We start from the raw sequence: 18,852 nt of genomic DNA on the forward strand, positions 1-18,852 counted from the left end.
GTTTGTTCATTTTACGTGGTGCTGAGGATAAACCCAGTGCCTCACACGTACCATCATTGTATCACTGAGCCACAATCCCAACCAGCCCCTCAATTGACTCTTGACTTTTGTATTTCATAACAGGGTACCTCTTTGAATCTAAGCTTCCCTTGAAACTTTATGTTAATTTTTTCCCTCTCTTTTCTATTTTTTTCCCCCCGTGGTTCTGGGGACGAAACCCAAGGCATTTCACTTGGAACAAGTGCTCCACCAGTGAGCCTCACCCCAACCCCCATATTTATTTATTTAACTCAAACTAGATTCATGGCTTAATTGAATTTATGATGAGCTCTCAGCTCTGAGAAAGTCTTTAGCTGGGGCTGCTTTGACTTCAGGACCTGCTGCTGCTGCACACCATTCAGGAGCATTGCTGGTGCAGATTGCTGTGCTGTCCTTTCACAGTCACCTTGTCCCCCAAGGAAAATCAGTCCAAGAGGGAAAGTCTGGCCTCTTGCTCTGAAGGTAGAAGGCCAGGGAACAGTTTTGTTTTGATTCGAAACTATTACTTCAAAATCTGAATGGAAATTGTTCAGAAATAGTGGCTTTTCCTGAAATTGGGTTAGCCAGTGCAGGAGTTCTTGGTGGTAATTCTTTCAGACAGTTCTCCTCCCCTAGCTCTGGAGCCTTGTCCCTCTCCTGATTCCTCGGTGTATGCTGGGCACAGGTGATCTCCATCCCTTTCCTTTGCTTGATCGATGGTTCCTCTCCCTGTCCTGTGAACTTGGAGCTTGTATCTGGGGTTTCTATCACAGTTGTGGTTCCACCCTGAGGACCAGATGCCATGGTGGGGGGCTGTATGTGGCGCAGTGGTGGGTGCCTGCTTTGCATGCGCAAGGCCCAGGTTTCATTTGCACACTGCAAAAAACAAAAAAAAGCAGAAACTTCCTTTGTAACCGTTCTGCCACTTTGTATGAATCCTAATTTTTTGACTTACATTAGATTTGGGGTCCACAGAAAGAGCAGTTTTTGTTGCTGCTCAAAGTATGTGAGATGAAATGCCAAGGCAGTCATTGTTTTAAAGTAGATGCACTGGTAGCTTTCTGGTTGTGGAGATGCTTGCTCATATCACTGTGTGCATAGGGAACAGTAGTATGAGGACGTTCCTTTTTGAGAAAATATGATTTAACTGGTAGAGAGAAGAACCAGGAAAATCCTTGGGCACTTTTCACTGGTGTACTAGAAATCCTGAAAACATTTTTTTTTTTTTTTAAAGCAAATTAAGGGGGTGCTGGGGCTGTGGCTCAGCAGTAGTGCACTTTCCTGGCATGTGTGAGGCACTGGGTTCGATTCTCAGTACTGCATATAAATAAGTAAAATAAAGGTCTGTCAGCAACTAAAAAATATATATTAAAAGGCAAATTAAAAATTTTTATGTAAACCTTTTTAGCATTTTCTGCAATGATATTTACCAAAGTAAAATTGAATAAAAATTTCCTAAGCATTTGTTGTAAGCATAGATCATAGTTTAAACCTCGTCTTTGGCACTTGGGTACTTTCAAACATTAGTTAATTTGATTCCTTGAGGTCTCATGGGTTGTCCTTTTTTGGGTCCTAGGGGTTGAACCCAGGGGCACGTACCTACTGAGCCACATCCTCAGCCCTTTTTATTTTTTATTTTGGGTCAGGGTCTTGGGAAGTTGCTGTGGCTGGCCTTGAAATTAGGATCCTCCTGCCTCTACCTTCATGCCACTGGGATTCCAGGTGTGTGCTAGGCAAGCTCTTCTTAATTTCAGTTCCAGGAAACTTAGGGTCAGAAAGGAGAAGTCATTGCTCAAGGAGCCCAGGGGGTACTGGCCAGCTGGGGCCACCTGCTCTCCCACCCATCTGTCTAGAGCTTGCCTTGTGCCCCTTTCTCAGAGTGAAGCACCTGGGAGCTGTTTCCTTCTGTGTGACGTGCAGTGTGTGGGGACCAGCAGAGAGGAGGACTCCATTCAAGTGTCTTTTTTTGTTGTGTCTCAAAGGTAGCACTTCAAGCTTGGTTTCTGTACATTTAAAAAAATATGCTTTATTTCTCAGAGCAGCAGCTTTAGGTTCACAGCAAAATTGAATCAGGGGGCAAGGGAGTTCCCATCTACCCCTTCTCCTACCCTACACAGCCAGCGTCCTACCAGAGTGGCATATTGGTTCCACTTGAGAAGCTACCGTAGTACATCGTCAGCCGGAGTCCAGAGCTAATACTGGGGTCCACTCTTGGTGTTACTGTTTTGTGGGCTTGACAAGTGTGTGATGAGTAGTGTCACTACTGAAGACCCACTGTGCCATGCCTGTTCATTCCTCGCTCTGCCACCTTGGTGGCACTGTCTTAGCTCGAGTCCCAGCGCAGGGCCTTTTCAGATTGGCTGCGCTGCTTTCACTGGGATGTGTTTCAGTTTCTTCCATGGCTCCTTGTGTCTCCTGGTAGCTCATTTCTTCTCAGCCTTGCACGGCACCCCTTGTCCAGATGTGCCAGTTTATTTATCCCCTGGAGTGCTGAAGGGCACCTTGGATGTATCCAGGTTTGGTGATGGGAATGAAACTGCTGTAGGCACCTGGGCAAGATTGTTGTGGACAGAAGTTTCTGCTTCCTTTGGTTAAATGCCAGAGGAACATGACTGCTAGTTGTGGGATGAAGAGTGTTGAAGCTGCCAAATGGTCATACACAGTGGCTCTGCCATCTCTCATCCCACCAGCAGTGAAAGAGTGCCATTGCTCCCCGTCCTCCTCAGGATTTGGTGTCCAAGTTCTGGGTTTTGGCCATTCTAATAGGTGTGCAGTGGTACCTCAGGGTTGTGTGTTTTTTCTTTTTTTCCCTTTATACTGGGGATTGAACCAGGGGTGCTCTATCACTGAGCTAACCCCCTAGCCTTTCTGTTTTTCACTTTGAGACAGGGCCTGGCTAAGTTGCTGGGGCTGGCTTTGAACTTGTGTTCCTACTGCCTCAGCCTCCTGAGCTGCTGGAATTACAGGCATGCGCCACTGTGCCTGGCTATTTATTTTTGATTGGTACTGTCTATATATAAATAAAGGCGAAACTACTTGTGGTATATTTATATATGCATATGACATGATTTTGTTAAATTCGTTCCACATTTTCTTGCCTTTCCCGTCCCTTCTCCCTCCATCTCCTACTCTTGTGATCCTTCCCCTATCTTTGTGGTAGTTCATTCCCCATTTCCTTTCCCTTATTTTGCTCCAGCTTCCACTGATGAGAGAAACAGACTGTTATGTCCACTCAAAAGTCCTGTGCTGAAAGCTACTCCATGATGCAATGGTATTTGGAGGTGGAGTCTGTGGGAGGTTCTTAGATTGTGAGGGCAGATCTCTCTGGAATGGGATTAGTGTCCTTAGAAAAGAGATTATGGTTCTTCCTTGCCCTTGTATCATGTGTGGACACATGGTCACCTGTGAACCAGAAAGTAGGCCCTCACTAATCTCCAAACCTGCCGGAATGGTGAGTAATGCATCTCTGCTGTTGACAAGCCATGCAGTCTTTGGCATCTGGTGTGGTGACTTCGTAGGTAAGAAGTTTGGGACTGTACTGAATGTGTATGTCCCGTTGGGAGGAGATGGTGCTTTGAGTGTTGAGCCTTTCCTCTGCACAGACGAGGGCTCTTCCATGGATTTAGGGTTTGATTTCTTTCATCAGTTTTGTGGTTTCCTTGGTATAGAGCTTGTACATATTTTGTTAGATTTGTTCCTTAGTCATTTTTTTGGGTGCAAATGTAAATGGTGGTGTGTTTTTAATTTCAGATTCTACTTGTTCATTGCTGGTGCAGAGGAACGTGGTGACGCGTGTGTGCTGACTGCTGCAGTCTTATCTCAACGGCTCAGTGTTCCAGAGGTAGTCGTCAGGCCCTTCAGATCTGCTGCAGAAGGATTCTTCCTCCGTCTCCTGCTGAGAACAGCATAGTTCTGTTTCTTGCTCCCCAGGCTGTAGACCTTTCGTCCCTTCCTCTCCCACTGCATCAGCTGGGCTCTGGAGGGGGCTCTTGAGAAGCAGCAGTGAGGGGCATCCTTGCCTCGTTCCTGGTTTTCGTGGGGAAGCTTCGCGTTTCTTGCTAATGCATGTGCTGCTGTCGGTTTTTATAGATGGTCTTCATCAAGTTGAGAAAGTTCTCTTTTTAGTCCGTTTTTGTTAGAATACCTGGCGCTGGGTGTGTTTTAGAGAAGCAAGCTTCTCTGCTCTCCTACCATGACATCCAACATTGAAGCTTTCTCTGGCCTCTGGAGGTGGGAGCTTACTCCCCACCAGCAAGTGAGCCATCAGTCTGCAGAAGAAGCAGCAGGGTCAGGTCAGCTCTGACACCACCTGACTGGAGACACATCAGGTCCCCAGACTACACCCATTTTGCCCCAGCTGCAGTTCTGGGCCTCTGGAACTTCTGACTGACCAGCTGTAAATTGACCTTCCCACAGCCCCCTCCTCCGGTTTGATTAACCATAACTCAGGAGCACTTGAGCCACATCCCCAGCCCTTTTACTTTTTATTTTGAGACAGGGCCTCGCTAGGTTGCTGAGGCTAGCCTGGAACTTGAGATTCTCCTGCCTCAGCCCCCCAGGTCACCGTGTGTGCATCACTGCACCTGCACAGAGAGGGTGTTTTAAAGAATACAAATGAGCATCGAGGTGGAGAGGTGCAGAGGGCAAAGCCTAGAGGGGTCCTCAGTGCAGCGGGCAGGGCTCTGGAGCTGGGTTGCCACCCTCCCAGCACACGGGTGACTTCTGTTCACCTTCCTGTGAGGGTTCCCTATTCAGAAACTTCCTGGGCCCTGTCCTTCAGGGTGTTTATGGAGTCATTGTCCTTGCATGGTGTGACCCAGCATGGTGTGATTGGACATATAGGCTGACAGACTGGGTGGGCAAGCCCAGCAAGGCCTCTGACCAGATTCTTGGGCATGCCTTCCTGGAGGGCAGGGGCAGGACACTTCTCATGGGGGTCTTGTCAGACAGGTGGTGTTTGATGAGAACTTAAGATGAGATTTCTGTGACCTGACCTGGGTAAAAGAAATTAGGGGAAGAGAAGGTGGGAGAAGGCCGGGAACAGGACTGCTCTCTGAGGCCTGAGCCTGCTCCTGAGGCTGGTGGTACCCAGCACTAACCCAGTCGGAGCCGGGGCCAGGAGCACGTGTGTACACGTCGTGTCACTTCATGTCACACTAGGTGGTTTGCAAGGATAGCTGTTTACTTTCTCAGTCTGGTTCTGTGGCAGTGCCCTCCAGGAGGGAGGTACCCTTGTGGCCCATCACCTCCCACTGCCCCACTCTTAGAACTGTTACCTTGGCAAGGCCTGAGGTTTGGAGGGGACACGTTCAAGTTGTACCCTTTCTTCGTATCTACTGAGTTTTTTGGTACCGGGTACTCAGGGGCACTTGACCACTGAGCCACATCCCCAGCCCTATTTTGTATTTTATTTAAAGCAGTCTCACGAGTTGCTTAGCGCCTCGATGTTGCTGAGGCTGGCTTTGAACTTGGGATACTCCTGCCTCAGTCTCCTGAGCTGCTGGGATTACAGGCGTGCGCCACCGCGTCCGCCTCGTGAGTTTTTATCATGAATGGGTGCTGGTGGATTTTGTCAGATGCTTTCTCTAGTATCTACTGATGTGATGACATGAGTTTTCTATGTTAGTCTGTTGATTTGTTGGGTTACACCAACTGACTCTCATTCTCATGTACTTTTTGCTCCATAATAACGATATTATTTTTTTGTGGTACCTGCGATGGAACCCAGGGCCTTGCACATGTTAGGTAGGTGCTCTACAACTAAGCTATATGCCTAGCCCTTCCCAAGTTCTTTTAAACTAAGATCCTACTTCCAAACAAATAGTTGTGGGTTTTACTGTTAGCAAGATATTGAGACAATTGGGTGTGGTGGCAGACACCTGTGATCCCAGTGGCTCAGGAGGCTGAGGCAGGAGGATCATGAATTCAAAGCCAGCCTTAGCAACTTAGTGAGGCCCTAAGCAATTTAGTGAGACCCTGTCTCAAAAGGCCTGGGGATGTGGCTCAGTGGTTAGATGCTTCTGGATTCAATCCCTGGCACCAAAAACCAAGAGATTGATTGGTTAGGACAGGTGCATTTTATTCCCTTTCTCGTTTTGTTGTGTCCTGTTTTGAAAGGGCTTTTCAGAAAGACTTCCGAGTTCTTGTGCAGCTTATTAGTAGCACCAGCTGTGTGGCATCAGAACAAGAATGTGTCCCGGGCTTCCTAGGACCCAGAGCATGGCATCTGCATACGCTCTCTTTCAAAGAAGAGACAGCTCTGAGCTGGTCAGCAGCCACCAAACAGCAACAGTTGATGATTTCAGTGGCCGTGGGAGGTTCACTTGCTTGGCTGTGCTGAGAGAGGGACACCATTGCTACCTTCTCCCCAGTCCTGGTGCCAGTGTGGTGACTAATCAGTCTAGCAGCGAGGTGGCATTTGGCCCCTTTCTCTGGAGTAAGCATACTGTTTTAGTTACCTGGCAGCATAATAAATTGCCTCCAAAACTGGTGGCTTGGGACAGTAACAGTCACTTATTATCGCGTGTGGTTCTGGGATCTGAGGTTCTAGAGCAGCTCCTTGGGCGGCCCTTGCTCAGGGTCTCACCCTGGTAGGTCAGGGGGAGCCTCCCTGGCAGCACCCTTGCTGCCGGGTCTGGTGTCTGCCCGGAACCAGCTGCATTTCTCCTGGCCTAGCGCCTCCTGGGCTCGTGCTGCCCGTGTCAGTCCAGTTAGTGAGATCCTTGCTGAGCTCTCTGAGGGTAGGCCTTGCGGGCAGGTCAGCAGCACAGCAAAGGGGGTGAGGCCCGGAGGAGAGGCCAGTGGTCTGGAGAGGACGTCCAGGAGCGGTCCAGAGACAGCACTGGAGAGGGTTGAGGCATGGTCAGCAGCCAGCACGCCTGAGATCTGCAAGGTTGTTCTGTTTTCCAACATTGGGGAGAGAAGACCCTGAGAGCTAGAAGGTGTTGGAGGGGTGGGCTTCCTGCCTCTATGGGAAGAGAGCAGAGTCATGGGCTTCATGGGCACCTCTTCCCAGGAAGCTGCAAGATACGGGGCCAGGTCAGAGGTAGGAGGACACTGCCCTATGGTCTAAGCCCAAGGCTGCAGGGTCCTGATGTCTTTTATTCTTTTTTTCTTGGTCCTGATGTCTTTTATTCCTTCTTTTTTTCTTTAATATTTTAGTTGTAGATGGGCGTTAAGACCTTTATTTATTTTTATGTGTTGCCAAGGATCAAACCCAGTGCCTCATACATGCTAGGCAAGTGCTGCACACTGAGCTACCGCCCCAGCCCTCTTGATGTCTTTTATTCAACCAAACTTGTTCCTAGGAGCTTTATAATTCTGTTGGGGAGTTTGGGGAAATAATTGTATTAGGCAGAAACTTTGCATATGAGAAAAGGAGGGCTGGGCGCGGTGGTGCTCACCTGTAATCCCAGTGGCTCAGGAGGCTAAAGCAGGAGGATTGCAAAAGTTCAAAGCCAGCATTAGCAAAAGTGAGGCGCTAAGCAACTCAGTGAGACCCTGTGTCTAAATAAAATACAAAATTGGGCTGGGGATGTGGCTCAGTGGTCCAGTGCCCCTGAGTTCAATCTCCAGATCCCCCCCCCCCACGCCCCCGCCACAAAAAGGAGGGAATTTTTAATTAGGGGACAGCCTGCTGGGCAGCTGACTGAGCATGCTCTGCATGGGGGTAACGTGGAAGATGACTCACTGAGCCCCTGGGAGGTGTGGTGGAGGAGCTGGTGTAGGCCGTGTCCATGGTCAAGGTGAGTTGGTCAGTGTCAGTCACTGGTTGTCCCAGGGAGGGGGAGGAAGTGGAGCAAGAAGGGAAGCACACCTCCGAGGGGCTGAGAGCACCCTCTGGGGTGTCTGCTGTGAGGAGAGGATATGGACTTGGATGGTATCTCACCCAAGTCCACATGAAGTCCTCATCCACGGGACCTCAGAATGTGACCTTATTTGGAAGCAGGGTGGTGGACCATGTAATCAGTGAGGTCATGCTGGAGTGGGGTGGCCCTAATCCCAAAGAACTGGTGGACACAGATGGGATGCATGGTGCCGGTGGGAGTGAGGCTGCTATTAGGGAGAGGCCCTTGAACATGCCCCAGGGCCACTGGAGGGCCATTGGAGCTGTGCATTTTGTGGGGCTTGTTTAGGACAGCCACAGGATACTGACTCATGGCTTGGCCAATGCTCTGACTCCATCTAGTAGACCTGAATGAAGATTTAAAAAAAAAAAAAAAAGAACCCACTTTGGTGCTGATGTGGAGGGTGGGTCCCCAGGAAGTGAGTGCAGAGCCCAGCGGGAGTTCTGTCTCTGTCTAGGTAGAGGGTGAGCATCTGGGTCGGTGCCGAGTTGGGGGCTCTTCTCATTGCCTCTGTGGAGCCCCTGCCCCGCCTGTGATGCTTGGGCAGAGGATGGGGGCTGTGCAGCCACAATGTAGGGTGACGGAAGAAGGAGGGTAGGGAAGGCCAAGGGCTTGGGGCCAGGGCCAGGGTTTTGTCCTCTGTCCTAGAGACCTGGGAGTGTGGCTCTGGGGGCAGAACGTGGGAGCCCTCTTTCACTGGCGTTGCTGCAGGGACCTGAGGACCAGCTTGGCCCAGCATTCTCCAGGGTAGAGTGGGAAAGCGTGGCAGGGAAGGGCCAGGGCCAAGGGGTCAGCTGACACTGGCTCCTGTGCAAGGAGGGCAGAGCTGTTGGGAGCTGGCTTGGTGACAGTTGGAGTGGGAATGGGCTCCAGTGGGCATTGGCCCCTGGGAGGGGCAGACCATGGGGCCCACTGTCCCTCCTGAGGTGTCTGGCTTGTGTCCTTTCCCAGTTCCTTCCAGAGCACTGTCCTTGGCCATGTCCCACCCTCCTGTGGGCAGGGCTGGTCAGTTCTGTCACCTGAGCCAGGTACCCCACTTTGCCACCGCTGCTGTACATCCATCTCTGCATCTGGGGGATCTTCCTGCCAGGGCCAGCCTCTGTCTCCCTCTTGGGGCCGCTGGCTCAGCTTTCGGTCTCCATGTCATCTTCCAAGGGGCTTCTTAGGTTGCCCATAACAGGCTGCTGCTTGCCTCTGGTGGAGGCCAGTGGCCCTCCTCTCTGCCACCTCTTTCCTGAAGGTGGCTGGTTGGTTTCCTCCTTACTGCCATTTCATTGTTTTGTGCTTCTCTGGCCTTTCCTGCCTAGACTTGTGCTTCCTCTGATCCTGACCAGCTTCATCCCAAAACCCCACCTAGGCTCCTGTGGAGGGGCAGAGCCTACCTGGAGGATGGGCATGCTGTAGCCTAGTGGCTGTGTCCTGGCATCACGGTCAGTTTCTTAGAGGGCAGACGGGCCTGGCACTGTGGGTTGAATAGTGCCTCCCAGCTGTATTCAAGTCCTGACACCTCCCCCACATCTCTGAATGTGACCTTACTTTGAAGATGTGACCTAGATAGGTTAAGAGGAGGCCTCACTGGATTAGGATCGTTCAGTCCTCTGAAGCTGCAGAGCCTTGGGAGAAGCTGCTCACCTGGCAGGCGAGGACCTATGGAGAGGCAGAGATGCTGATGCCGCCAAGAAGCTCAAGGCTCCCTGTGAGCCACTGGACCCGGAGCTGCAGGGCCCAGCTGTTCCTCTGTACCTCCAAGGAGGGCTCTCTGACTCTGGCTTGTGGAAGCCCCTCAGTGTGGTGCTTTGTGGTGGCAGCCCTGGAAACACCCAGTCTTCTCCCCAGTTGGCATCTTCCTGCTGTGCTGGGGTCTGGGCACTGACAGCCCCTGCTGGGCTTCCAGGTGGGAAGGGTATGCGGAGCTGCTTTCTCCTCTGCTGGCAGGGGTCCACCACCACGGCCTTCCCCCATTCTGCCCTGCCGAGCAGTGCAGGCCCCTCCTGAGCTCGTAGTGTTGACAGGATGCAGTTCCACCAGCGTTAGATGTCCTTGTTGAGGGGTGTGGAGACCTTCCGCGCAGGTCCACATCTCCCACTGCTACAGGGCAGAGACTGACATCCATCAGGAAAGTGATGCTGAGGGGTGCAGGACTGCCGTCCAGCGGGGCCGAGTCAGTCTCCCAGTCTCCTCCTCAGTTGGCGTCCTCCTGCTGTGCTGGGAGGCCTCAGCAATGGTCGGCGTTGTGTTGGGTGCCCTCCTGGCCTTACTGGTCTTGCTCTGGCCTGCGTGACACTTCTGATGGTGCTGGCCAGTTGTTTTGCAGTTTGCCCCCTGGGTGTGTCTGATTAGACTGAGGTTCTGTATCTTCAGTAGGAGCCCTGCTGTGGGCCGTGTCCTCCCCAGGGTCCCCTCAGAAGGCACGGTGTCCATGTGTCCTGCCTCTTGTTGTGGTCATTTGATCCTGTGGCTTAGGAGGTCCCCTGTGGGTTATTTTCCTTTGTAACTAATGAATGTCTGGTGGGGAGATGATTGCACACAGTGTGAGTTCAGATCCTCTCACACCGTCCCTGTGGAGTTTAGCACTCAGCTGGTGATGGTCCCTTTCTTTCTGTTTTGCAGTGCTGGGATCGAACCGGGCCGCGCACATGCCCAGCAGGCAGGCTACCCCTGAGCTGCACGCCAGCCCTCCACTGATGGCTCTTGCCTGAAACCTGTGTTGGTATGTGTGTCAGAGGGTGAGTTTATGGGGTTTCAGACTTTCGGTCTGAAACAGACCCACTCCTGTCCCATCTGCCAGCTGCCCCCAAACCTGCATCAGCCCAGCTTCACCTGCTCCTCCAGTGCTCCTCCAGTGCTCCTCCAGTGCTCCTGCAGTGCTCCTCCAGTGCTCCAGGACCATGGAGTCTGTTGCTTCCTCTCTCCTTGAACTGGGAACCCAGGGTCTCCACATGATAGACAGGGGCTCTACCACTGAGCTACATCTCCAGCCCTTCTTATTTTTGTTTTGAGACAGGGTCTCACTAAGTTGCCCAGGCTGGCCTTGGACTTGGGATCCTCCTGTCTCAGTCTCCTGAGTTTCTGAGATTACAGGCGTAGCTACCACACCTGGTTGTGGCTGTTTTTAAAATAACTAACTACTCATTATGTTATGATTTTTTTTCAAGTTGAATTGTGCTACTGCGGCCTCTTGGGGGTTGACGTGTGTATTTTGTCTACCCAGGAGGTTTCAGCAGGAGGAGGTGGTTTCAGCAGATGGTGGCACCTGGGCTGAGGGAAAGGGAACTGGTGGATGTTGGGATTGGGACAATTAAGGAGTGTCCTGCTTGACACCCATCTAGCTGAGGGTGGACCCTGCAAAGCCCTGTCCTACGAGGGTGTGACTCAGAAGTTGGGGCTGAGGTGAGCTCTGGTGCAGCGAGGATGGGCAGCCAGACCAGTGCTGGTCCCACAGCAAGCCTGGCGCTGACTCAACCTCCTTGTTTGAAAACCACAGACCCTCTGGACCTGTCTTGGCTCACATCCCTGGTGCAGGCCAGAGCTCTGCCCAGGTCGGTGGGGGCTGTCAGTGCCAGGCACACCAGGTGCTGAAGCAACAGGGGTGTGATCCCAAAGCAGACGAGCTATACGGGAGCCGCGTTCCAGCTGCTTGGGTACCCCCACCTGGAGTAGCCCCTGTGTGTGGGGAGGACTCAGTCCTGTCTGGGCCAGGCCTCCTGGTCCCCGGGTCAGGCCTGTGGCACCTGCTGGGTCTCAGGTGCAGTGTTGATGGTGACACTTGGTCCTGCTTCCTGCTTATGGAGGGCCCTGGCTGCCCCATCCAGGCAGATGCCAGCTTTGGGCCTCATTTTCAGAGTCACCCAGGGGAAGTGTTGGTGGATTCTGTTTAGAGGGCGTGTTTCCTAAGTGTGGGAAGTGAGTGCTAAGTCTTGGCAGCGTCTTGGAGGTACGGGGGTTCTCCTGGGCTTTCCTGGTCTCTCCGCGCATGGCTGCGGTCGGGTGTTCCTGCTCTCCAGTGTGGCCCTGCTTGCTGTGGCAGTGGCGCCACACTGTGGGCCAGCTGGCCGCACCTGCTGAGTTGGGGTGGACACTCACCTTGGGCAAGCTGGCTGGCTGGAAGGGGGGCTAGCGCTCGCAGGTGCTGCAGTGTGTAGCTGCCCTGTCCTGTCCTGTGGCGCTTGGGGACGTGTGCTCAGGAGGCCTGTTCAGCTTCCAAAGCCTCTTTTGTTCTCTTGGTCCTTTCAGAGGGTGCTGTCACCAGGTTTGCCACTTTGCTCCCCGCCATCTGTGTGGCCTCTTGCTTCCTTGGTTGCTGGCCCCTAGTGGCAGCTCCCACTCACCACTGGGCCCAGAGCAGTCTAAAGCCTTGTGTGAGTGGCGTCCTGGGGGCACGCTGGACCTCTTGCTGGATGGGGACATCTTACCCTTTGGGGGAGCTGGCCACCCCAGGGCCAGAGCTCAGGACTTGCAGACCCCCTTCTTGCAGGACTGGTGTGCCACCCTGTTCTCCCCAGAGGGGCCCACGCTTCAGGGGCCAGGGCTGGGGAGGCAGATCTGGTGTGGAACCCTGCTGGCCACCTGGAGGCCTGGCTCCCACTGCTGCCGTCCTTCCCTCCTTCCTTGGAGCAGGTTGGGTGGCCTTTCCTGCAGCTGTAGGAAAGGGTCTCAGTGGGGCTGGTGCTGTGTGTGCCTCTGACCCTTCATCCTTCCCCAGAAGAGCCTGTTCCTGGAGGTTCCAGGTGGTTTTGAAGGCGGGAAGGTGTTTGTCGGGCGGGATGTTAGGAGTGTACGAGAGAAGCCTCAGCACCGTGGTTCCACTCTGGTCACGTGGCCGTTTCTATTTGCAGGCACAGCTCTGAAGAGCCTGGGGAGATGGGCCGTTGTGTCTGCGAAGCAGAGACATAACCCTGAGGTTCAGCACGACCCAGCTGTGGCCTGGGCCTCCCGAGGTCCGATGTCTCAGAACGGCAGCACTCCGTGGTGGGCGGAGGGAGGGCGCTGACCATGGTCACGCTCATCACCGAGAAGCTGCAGAACCAGAGCCTGGATGACCTTACCCACAAGGCCTGTGAAGCTGGCCCGGTGAGTTGGCTCCAGCGCCAAGGGCAGAGTGCTGCCCATGTGTGGTGTCCCAGAGTGGCTGCACTGGGACGTGGAGGCCTCCCAGGCCGAGAGCTGAGGGGCCTGGTGGGCTGGGCAGCAGAGGCGCCGTGTGCATCCAGGCCCAGGCCTGTTGGCGTTGTCGGGGCCTGTGCACGTCTGTGTCCAGGTGGTCAGCACATGTGGCCTGGTCAGGTGCTCTGAGGGAACCTCTCGATTTCATCACCGTGGGTTTTGTCTGGTCTGAACCTGGCGTAGGCAGAGTAGTTTTCTACCTATGAGGTAAGTGGACTTTGTATGTCACCCTGAGGACACCCACTGCCCTGGTTAGATTGAGCATCCAGCCTGGAGTTGGCACTGTGCAGGTGGCCTGCCTGGGGGGGGTCTCCATCCTGTCACCCCATCCCGGCTGGCACGTGGCTGGGCCCGTGCTTGGCAGACCCTGTGTGTTGTCCCTCTCTGGGTGGACGTGGACTGGCCCACTGTGGCTGGTTCCCTGTGGCGTGGGCCTGGCCTGCGGGCGTTGTGGGAGCGTTCCTTGTGTGCTGGAGGAGTTTCCCGAGGACCCGCCAGGTGCTCCCACAGCAGCTGCCACGTCCCGTCTTGGGAGAACTGTCGCTGTCAGGGAGAGCACAGCTGCCCTCGTGGATGTGGGTGGTGCCTCGCTGTGGGGCTCCTCGTCCTCTGAGCTGGGTCCCCTGGTGGTCATGCTGTTCCTCTGTTGGCTGTCACTCACGCATGTCCTCTTGGGTTCCGGGTACTGGCCCTTGCTGGCAGTCGTGGAGCTTCGTCTGCCCAGGGTGCTGACTTTGCACTCACTTGAGGGCATCGCTGAAGACACGGTGTTTTTTGTTTGGTTTGGTTCTGGAGATTGAACATAGGGTGCTGTGCCCTTGCGCTAGACCCCAGCCCTTTTTATTTTGAACCGGGGCCTCACTAAGTTGCCGAGGCTGGCCTTGAACCTTCGATCCTCCTGCCTTAGCCTCTTGAGGTGCTGGGTTGACAGGTGTGTTCCACCACACCTGGCAAAAACTTATTCTTTAAAAGCCAAATCTTTTGAGAAATTTGTATATTTTATTCTACAGCAAATTCAACTCAGACACTTTAAAAGTCTCATTGTAAAAAAAAAAAAAAAAACAACTAAAAACTCAGAAACTAAATATTTGTTACAGAAATAGTTGATGGTGGTATTTAGATTTCATAAAACTTACACTTGAAAAAAGAAGGTTCACGCACCCAGGCTGCCTAAACATACTCAGGGCTAGGTGTGTTGGTGCACCTCTGTGATCCCAGCACCTCTGGAGGCTGAGGGTGGGTGGCTGCAGGTTCAAGCCCAGCCTCAGCAACCTAGAAAAACCTTCTCTGAAATTAAAAATGGCCGGGGATGTAGCTGGGAGTTCCTTTGAGTTTAATCCCCAGTACTCCTCCCTGCAAAAGTGGCTCAGTTGGTAGGGTGCCCTGCGTTCAATCCTTGGCATTGCAGAAAAAAACACAAGTTTTCTCGTAACAGAATTGGATATAAGTTTTAAAACTAAAATTTAAAATAATCTGAATGCAGTTAGAAGTCCCAGACATCAGTGCCCATGCCACTTGTCCAGCCCAGCCCACCCTGAGCACCTCCCTGTGCTGAATGCTTAGGACCCCAAATCCCTGGCCTTGGCCAGGGTGTGGTGCACTTCAGAGGCCTCACCCAGTCCCGGAGGCTCTGGCAGGGAGGGCAGTGTGTCTGTCGTGACAGAGGACTGCAGGGTTGGTCCATCCCGTCAGACCGAGTCCTCTCTGGATGCAGTGAGGTGGGCTCCTCCATCGCTGCTCTCTGTTGAGTCTCCTGGGGCTACACCCCTTGTCCCCAAGGCCTCCTTTTACCCAGGACTCAGGCTCACCCATTTCTTTCTTTTTAAAAAAAATTCTTTTTTTTTTTTAGTTGTGTGCAGACACAGTATTTTTATTGTATTCGTCTTTATGTGCTAGGCAGGTGCTCTACCCCTGAGCCCCAGCCCTGAGCCCCAGCCCCAGCCCCAGCCCCAGCCCCACCCATTCCTTCTGCTCTGCTTCTGTCTGGGGAATGGAGGCTAGTCCTGCTGTGCAGAGAGGCCTAGGGAAAGGATGGGCTACTCCAGCCTCCCCTGCCCTTCTCTTGTCCAGGTAGGCCAGTAAGTGCCTTGAGGTTGCCCACGTCTCTTCTCCTGCCACACCACTCCCCTGTGCGTCCCCCTTCCCTGGGGCCCTCCAGCATCCCTGCTTGCTCTTGGTCGGCAGTGATTCTCGAATGGCACCACGCAGCGTGTAGCCTCTGGCTTGGCTTTCCTTCTGCGCAGCGCTCTGAGAGCTGGCCTGTAGTCACCTCCTCTCTGGTTTGCCCCCTTGTGCAGTGGGGGAGCTTCATGGCAGGAGTGAGTCTGGACTGGACGCTGCCTTCTGGAAGCTTCTTCAGCACGTGGCGGTCCTGACCGGCTCCCGGGGCACTTAGCAGGGTGTTCCTTGCCCTCTGGGGAGATTTGGGTTTTGATTCCTTCCCTTGCCTGTGGCTTCAGGCCAGAGGAGGTGCTGACTACTTGAAGGCCCACAGATGACCAGTGGCCATAGGAGTGATGACTGGTGACACTGGGGGTTGTGGCGGGGCCTCACTGACTGCTGGAACAGTGCTGGGGGCTGGGGGCTGGGGGCATGATGGGGGCTGAGCACTGAAAGGTGGTAAGGGTCCTTCTGTTGCTGTGGCAGAAACGGGGGCCATGAGGGCCCTCAGGGCCAGGGAGAGAAAAGAGTGGACAGTGCTTGTGTTTGGGTGTCCAGAGGCCTGGAGATAGCAGCAGGTACTGAATTCCACGTGTAGAGGTCATTCAGTGAGCTGGGTGCCTTCCCACACCTGTACCTGTTCCCATGCTGGGCTGGGGTGTAAGTGCTCACCTGTGGGTGGCAGACGAGGGCAGGGGCAAGGGTGAGTTGTGCAGTGTGTTTAAAGAAATGTTGCTGCCCCTGAGGGTGGCCAGCGTGGTCGGGGGCTGCCAGGGCGATGGCCTCTGGCTGGGGCTGGAGGTGGTGGGTGGTGGGCTGTGTGCAGGTCTCGGGGAGATCCTTGCTGGCTGACAAACTGGTGGTAGTAGGAAACTGTGGACTCGGGTCAGGGTAGCTGCCCTGGGGCAGAGGGAGGGAGGGCTGGGAGGCCAGATGGAAGCAGAGAATACAGCTGGCCTGGGTCACCATTCACATTGGCATAGAGTGGCTGTGGCTGGCCATGGTTGGTGCTGGGGAGGGACATGGGGCTCTGGGAAGTCCCATCATGCCACTGGCCTGGGTGGATGTGGAGGTTACCAGTTCAGCTCACATCCATGCAGCCTGTATGTGTGGGGACCTGCTGGAAGCGTGTTCTGCCCCGCATGTGTGTTGGTCACTTGGGAGGTGCAGGCCTGCGGTCCTCAGCCACAGTGGCAGCCATTCGAGCTGGCTGAGGGAGCCCTGTCTTGCAAGTCTGTGGATTGGGGGCCACTTCCTTATACACTGGGGATGCAGACCTGGGAGGGTGAGCTCTGTGCTGTCCTGTACTCGCTGTGGGGGAGTGCTGGGATGGGGGGAAGGGCCACTGACCATGAGGCACTGCCAGCCACAGACGAGGTTGCAGCCATGTGGAAGGGCCTGGAAGAGTGAGCCCCCGGCCTGGGCGGTAGCACAGCTGTGCTGGTTTGCACCAGGGCCTGGGAGCCTTCGGGTGTGCGCTGTCAGTGTCAGGTGGTCTGCAGAACTGTTGCTTCTCTGCTTCTGAATCCTGAAGGTCACTAGTGCCTGTGCCCATGCCAGCCCCCACAGCTGTGCATGTGGGCAGCTGCTATCCATGGGTGTCTTTTTCTTGGTCTCAGAACCAACCGTTAGTGCCTTTTCTGTGCAGCAGCCGTGCTGTCCCTGCTACATCATGGGGTGCAGTGACGGGAAAGGCCATGTGGCATTTGCCATGGCATCTTCGTGCTGGCCCCTAGAGCTGCCTCCCTGAGGGAGTGGGAGGCCCTGCACCCGCTGTAGCCTGGCTCTGGGGCTCCTTGCTGAAGAGGAAGCCGCAATGATTGGAGCACAGACGCAGCCCAAGCTGCCAGAGGAGAGGCAGCCGGTGCTTCAGGCTCAGTGACAGGAGGTGTGTCTGAGGCTCAGAGTGAAACTGCCCATTCATCTACCTCAGGTTGGCAGGTTCTTGGTGCTGGGGATTGAATCCTGGGTGCTCTGTCACTGAGCTATGCCCCAGCCTTTTATATTTTTTAAAAATTTGAGACAGGGCCTTGCTAAGTTGCTGAAGCTGGTCTCAAACCTGTGATCGGGCTCCTGCCTTAGCTTCCTGAGCTGCTGGAATTACAGGTGTGCGCCACCACACCTGGCTTAAAAAAACTTTCAATAATGCTGGATGTGGTGGTGCACGCCTGTAATCCTAGCTCCTCACAGGCTGAAGTAGGAAGATAGAAAGTTGGAGGCCAGCCTCGGCAACTTAGCAAGATCCTCTCTCAAAATAAAAAAATAAAAAAGGGCTGGGGTGTAGCTCAGCGGAGGAGCACTTACCTTACATACATGGGCCCTGGGTTCCACCCCAGCACTGGACGCACATACACACGCTCACGGTCTCTTAGAAGTGTGTTTGGAAGCCAGTGCTTTTCATTTTAATCACCCTTACCCCCAAATAAAGTGTTAGGGAGAAGTAGGATTCATTGCAGTGATGAATGCATTAGAGTATTTCTTTTTTTTTTTTCTTTTTGGTACAGGGGATTGAACTCAGGGGCACTTAACCACTGAGCCACCTCCTCAGCCCTTCTTTACATTTTATTTAGAGATAGGGTCTTCCTAAGTTGCTTTAGGGCCTGGCTAAGTTGCTGAGGCTGGCTTTGAACTTGACCCTCCTGCCTCAGCCTCCTGAGCCACTGGGATTACAAGTGTGCACCACCATGCCAACTAGGAGAATTTCTTTTTTCTGAATTTTCATATGTAAGTCTCAGTGCTGAAACTTCTCTCTTATCACTTTTAGTATTCTGCTGAGAAACTGAACAAAAGTGGCCATTTGTTCCCTTTGGAGGTCAGTGGTAAGTGTCTCAGAAGCCTTGACAGGGAGTAGGGTGGGACCCAGGGGAGTCTTAGGAGCTGAGAGACTGGGCTTCAGAGCGAGGCCCAGGGGATCCTCTGTGTCCTCTGTGTGGGCCGGGAAGGTCGCTGGCTGCTGTCTTCCTTGCTGGGCCAGTGATCATGCGTGGTCTGTGAGGATGGGCCAGGGTCAGGGCTCAGCGAGGGCTCTGCCTTCTCTGCTGGCAGCAATGTGGGTGGGGGTCAGGGGACTGTCTGGCCCTTCCTGGGAGGTACCAGGCTGCCCCATGGCATCCTTTGGCCCCTAGAGAAGGAGCAAGTGAGTCAGGTGTTGCTGTGGCTGTCACTGCGATCTGCCCTGGTGCGCACTGTGTAGCTGTGTCGTTGGGGACGGCCATGCAGGGGTGTGCCTGCGTCTTCCTAGGCTCGTCCTTCAGCCAAGGAGGCGACCTCTGAGCTTGGGGGCTGTTTCTAAGAAGTGGCTCTGTGGGGTCGCAGCCTGTGAGGCTGTCAGGGACAGAGGGAGACAGCTTGGTGGCGCAGGGTGTGCACAGAGCTGGGCTTGCCCCCAGGGGTGTTCTGAGGGCCTCCTGAGACCAGGTGGTCTCCTCAGAGTGAGTTAGCCCCACAGCTGGCCTTTAGGGAGGGAGACTGTCCTGGAGCCCGTGGTCAGCACAGGTGGGCCAGCCTTGCCTGAGTGGCTGGTGGCTTCTGCTCTAACATGTACTCACCTTGTGTCACCTTTTGTCCCTCTGCTGTGGCTGCATCCCTCAGAGCAGAACTGGGGCAGGCTCTTGGCCTGTGTCTGGATTGCTGCGGACCCCAGCCCCTGCTCACCGTCTCTCCT

General features: G+C 53.9%; 1 protein-coding gene across 8 annotated transcripts in view; it reads left to right on the forward strand.

Moving 5' to 3' along the window:
* The window catches only part of Fam53a (family with sequence similarity 53 member A), a 29,802-nt gene that overhangs the window by 1,162 nt on the left and 9,788 nt on the right, over positions 1–18,852 (forward strand). For 2 of the 8 annotated variants that reach the window (XM_046423844.1, XM_046423845.2), the window contains exons 2-5: positions 3,769–3,859; positions 10,476–10,591; positions 12,701–12,935; positions 17,953–18,007. In XM_046423844.1, coding sequence (XP_046279800.1) covers positions 12,858–12,935; positions 17,953–18,007 — 133 coding nt within the window. In that variant the 5' untranslated portion in view covers positions 3,769–3,859; positions 10,476–10,591; positions 12,701–12,857. Of the gene's footprint in view, positions 1–3,768; positions 3,860–7,712; positions 9,296–9,408; positions 9,760–10,475; positions 10,592–12,700; positions 12,936–17,952; positions 18,008–18,852 lie in introns of those variants that run through there. The other 6 variants (XM_046423851.1, XM_058572485.1, XM_058572483.1 and 3 more) reach the window with 5 other exon arrangements.

This window comes from Marmota monax, unplaced genomic scaffold (assembly GCF_021218885.2).
Source record: "Marmota monax isolate L192 unplaced genomic scaffold, Marmota_monax_Labrador192_F-V1.1 WCK01_AAM20220418_F8-fsc00009, whole genome shotgun sequence".
Lineage (NCBI taxonomy): Eukaryota > Metazoa > Chordata > Mammalia > Rodentia > Sciuridae > Marmota > Marmota monax.